The sequence below is a fragment of the Octopus bimaculoides genome, chromosome 17 (genome assembly GCF_001194135.2).
Source record: "Octopus bimaculoides isolate UCB-OBI-ISO-001 chromosome 17, ASM119413v2, whole genome shotgun sequence".
Taxonomy (NCBI): Eukaryota; Metazoa; Mollusca; class Cephalopoda; order Octopoda; family Octopodidae; genus Octopus; species Octopus bimaculoides.
Window position 1 is genome coordinate 19,039,854 of NC_068997.1, and position 3,401 is coordinate 19,043,254.

Sequence of the window (3,401 nt, forward strand, 5' to 3'; positions counted from 1 at the left end):
AATGAGATCAGAAATCTAGATTAGCAGATTAAACAACTTACCTTTATAGAAAGCTATGGCCTTGTTGATGTACAAAGAGAATTTGGAACTTTGTGTAGAAGATGGTTCCTTGCTAAGCCAGGAATCTGAAAGAACCAGTAGCATATTTCCAGGACATTGTTCTCCTCCTTCTAACAGAACACTCAAACATTCAACAGGAGATGATAAAATGGTGATTGAAACCTGTTCATGGGAGAAAGTCTTAACTTTGGATGTTCTGTCTTGCGTCTCCGGAAAACCGGTTTCGAATAATGAATGCTGCAATGCTTTGTAATATTGTCGAGGAATTTCTTCATTAATTCTTGATAGAATTCCAGGAACTTCCCAACATTCATAATTCCACAACGGACATGTATACTCATCAAAACCTTCTGCATCTTCCTGAAACAGGAATAGAATAAAAGAAAATAAATGGAAAATATAATGAATTTCTCTCATTTTCTAAACAAAACTAACCAACGAGCGAACCTATAATTGTTTCTCACCTGTTTTGATTTGTGGTACACTGAAAACAATAAAACTGCTGGCATACTTCGTTTGGAAAGTTAAAAAGAAAAACGACTTTGTTTTAAAGTAGGAAATTCAGAAAAAAAATTAAGAAAAACTATTGGTCATCTTATTTTATTAAACGTATTTGTATCGAAATTTTTCAAAATGATCAAGCATTAGTAAGGACTTTCTAAAGTCTTAAGGTATATCTTGAAGATTTCGTTATGCACTTAGATAACCCCTTGAGACCATCACCACTGCGCATCTTTCTATGCTGTGGTTCAACTTGCTAAATATAGTAACTTCGTCTTCCTCAAACCACAACCTACCACCTAAGAAAATATTGTAATCCTAGATGCAATATTTATTGAAAAAACAAAGGAACATGAGGACGGTCACATCTGGAAGGTCTTTCATCACAGGTCAAGTCGACCAGAATTCATGAGAGGTTACAAACCAGCAAACTTTCATACAAATTTTAGAAAAAGTCAATGTAACAATGTGGTGTCTGCACGTTTCTCAAGGGCACCAGCAAAGTTTATTTGCGTCAACCCGGAATCGAAACCGACCACATAGAGATAAAAAGATAGTCAGAGAGAGAGAGAGAGAGAGAGGCTGGGGGTAAGAGAATATGTAACAAAGACAGAAGAAGGACCGATTGACAAATGTTTCACGGTTAGCGATGATTGAGGTTGCATCAGTTTTTCCTTTTTGTTTTTTTTTTAACAATGGCCGATATGAAAACAAAGACACTAACAGGAGTGGCCAGGAAAAATATATTGCACCACTAAGAAGTAAGAGTTACTGTATAATTGGTAAATGACAGGCGGTGAGTCTGAATGGACCATTTGAAACTGTAAACATCAAGCAGTTGGTGGGACACAACCTAAGCATCCATCTCTTTAGTTTTCTTTTATATCTTTTACTTGTTTCAGTCACCGGGTTGTGGCCATGCTGGGGTACCGACTTGAATGATTTAATCAAACAAACCAATCCCAGTACATATTTGCGTGTCTGGTACTTATTACTTATTCTGTGGGTTAATTTTGTGAAACTTCTAAGTAACTGGGATATAAACAAACCAACACCAGTCGTCAAGCGGTGGGAGTGGGTTGACAGATACAAACACAAATACACACATACACCATATACACATATATGACGAGCTTCCGCACAGTTTCCGTCTAACAAATTCACTCATAGGTATTGGTCTGCCCGAGGCTACAGTAGAAGTTGGTAATCTTATAAATACAATCAACTAAAGCTTTCAATAGATAATCTGTACCACTAGATAATCTGTACCACGTGACACAAATAAAAGTGTTGATATAGATATTACAAACGTGTGTACCTGTGTGTTTGTGCTTATATGTGTGTGTGTGAAAATACTTACTTGAACTTCTTCGTAAATGTCTTCTTCAGTCACCCATCTTGTTGGAGTTTTCTTGGTATCAAGACTTTCATTTACAGAATTGGTAACAGCTTCCATCGTTTACTAACAAATAAGATATTCTGAAGAAAGAAAGAAAAATAATGATATTATCTGATTTAGTCATAAGGCCGGTAATTTTGAGATTAGGGAGTTAATGGATACCATCAGTCCCAATGCTTCCAAAGTACTTCATTTTATTGACACTGAAAAGATGAAAGCAAAGTTGACCGGAACAGGATTTGAACTCAAAAAGTAAATACCGCAAAACAATTTCCCACCCCTCTATCTTTAGTAACTGTTTCAGACTTAGGCTACAGGCTAGCAGTTTAGCGGGAAGGAAGTTATTTGACATCATCAGCCCCAATACGCCCATGGTACTTTATTTTATCGTTTTCGGTAGGATGAAAGGCAAGGTAAGCCTCGGCTTACTCAGAGCATAAAGACAGACGAAATACCACTAAGCCTTTCGCTCGACGTCCTAACGATTCTGCCAGTTCACCACCACCACCACCACCACAACAACAACAACAACAACAACAACAACAATGATAATGATAATAATAACAACAACAATAATAATTTTTAAAAATAATAATAATAATAATAATAATAATCCTTTCTACTATAAGCACAGGGCCTGAAATTTCGGAGGAGGGGATGAGCCGATTACATCGACCCCAGTGTTCAAGTGGTACTTATTTTATCCACCCAGAAAGGATGAACGGTAAAGTCGACCTAGATGGAATTTGAACTCAGAACGTGAAGACGGACGAAATACCGCTAAGCATTTTGCCCTGCGTGCTAACGTTTCTGCCAGCTCATCGACTTCGCTATAATAATAATAATAACAACAATAACAACAACAACAACAACAATAAATTAATTCTCAATTATATGACAGACACACGCCGTCGTGGGTGGCTATGCATAAAGTAACGGTAAATAAAATTTGGAGTCAACATCAATTTCGACCACTGTTCTTCTTTCACATCTACATCATCAACACCCGTTACATTTTGATAACTCAAAACGAATTACTGTGTCTACCATTACAATTGGTAACCTTCGACTAACATTTATCGTTACATATATGTATATTTTGCAAATGTATTTTAGCTGAACAATTTATAAGCACAACCATAAGACTGTAGATAAGAAGCATCTGTGTGTAGATGCTTCCCAACCATGTAGTCTCGGTCTTCTATTATAGCTCCAGGCCAGCCAAAGTTTTGTCAATAGATTTGGTAGATAAAAACTGAAAGTAGTCTGTCTCACACAAACACATATATATATAGGTAAATTTTCAGATTAACACCTGCACGCTAAAACCCTAACCCTAACACCCTAGTGAAAATCGTGCAGGTGTTAATCTGAAAATTTACCTGTATATATATATATATATATATATATATATATAGAGAGAGAGAGAGAGAGAGAGAGA

General features: G+C 36.5%; 1 protein-coding gene across 2 annotated transcripts in view; it reads right to left on the reverse strand.

Moving 5' to 3' along the window:
- The window catches only part of LOC128249671 (carnosine synthase 1-like), a 35,151-nt gene continuing 31,750 nt past the window's right edge, over positions 1–3,401 (reverse strand). For both annotated transcript variants that reach the window (XM_052973884.1, XM_052973885.1), the window contains exons 2-3: positions 1,922–2,040; positions 1–420 (exon numbers count right to left, since the gene is read on the reverse strand). In XM_052973884.1, coding sequence (XP_052829844.1) covers positions 16–420; positions 1,922–2,017 — 501 coding nt within the window. In that variant the 5' untranslated portion in view covers positions 2,018–2,040 and the 3' untranslated portion in view covers positions 1–15. The remainder of the gene's footprint in view (positions 421–1,921; positions 2,041–3,401) is intronic.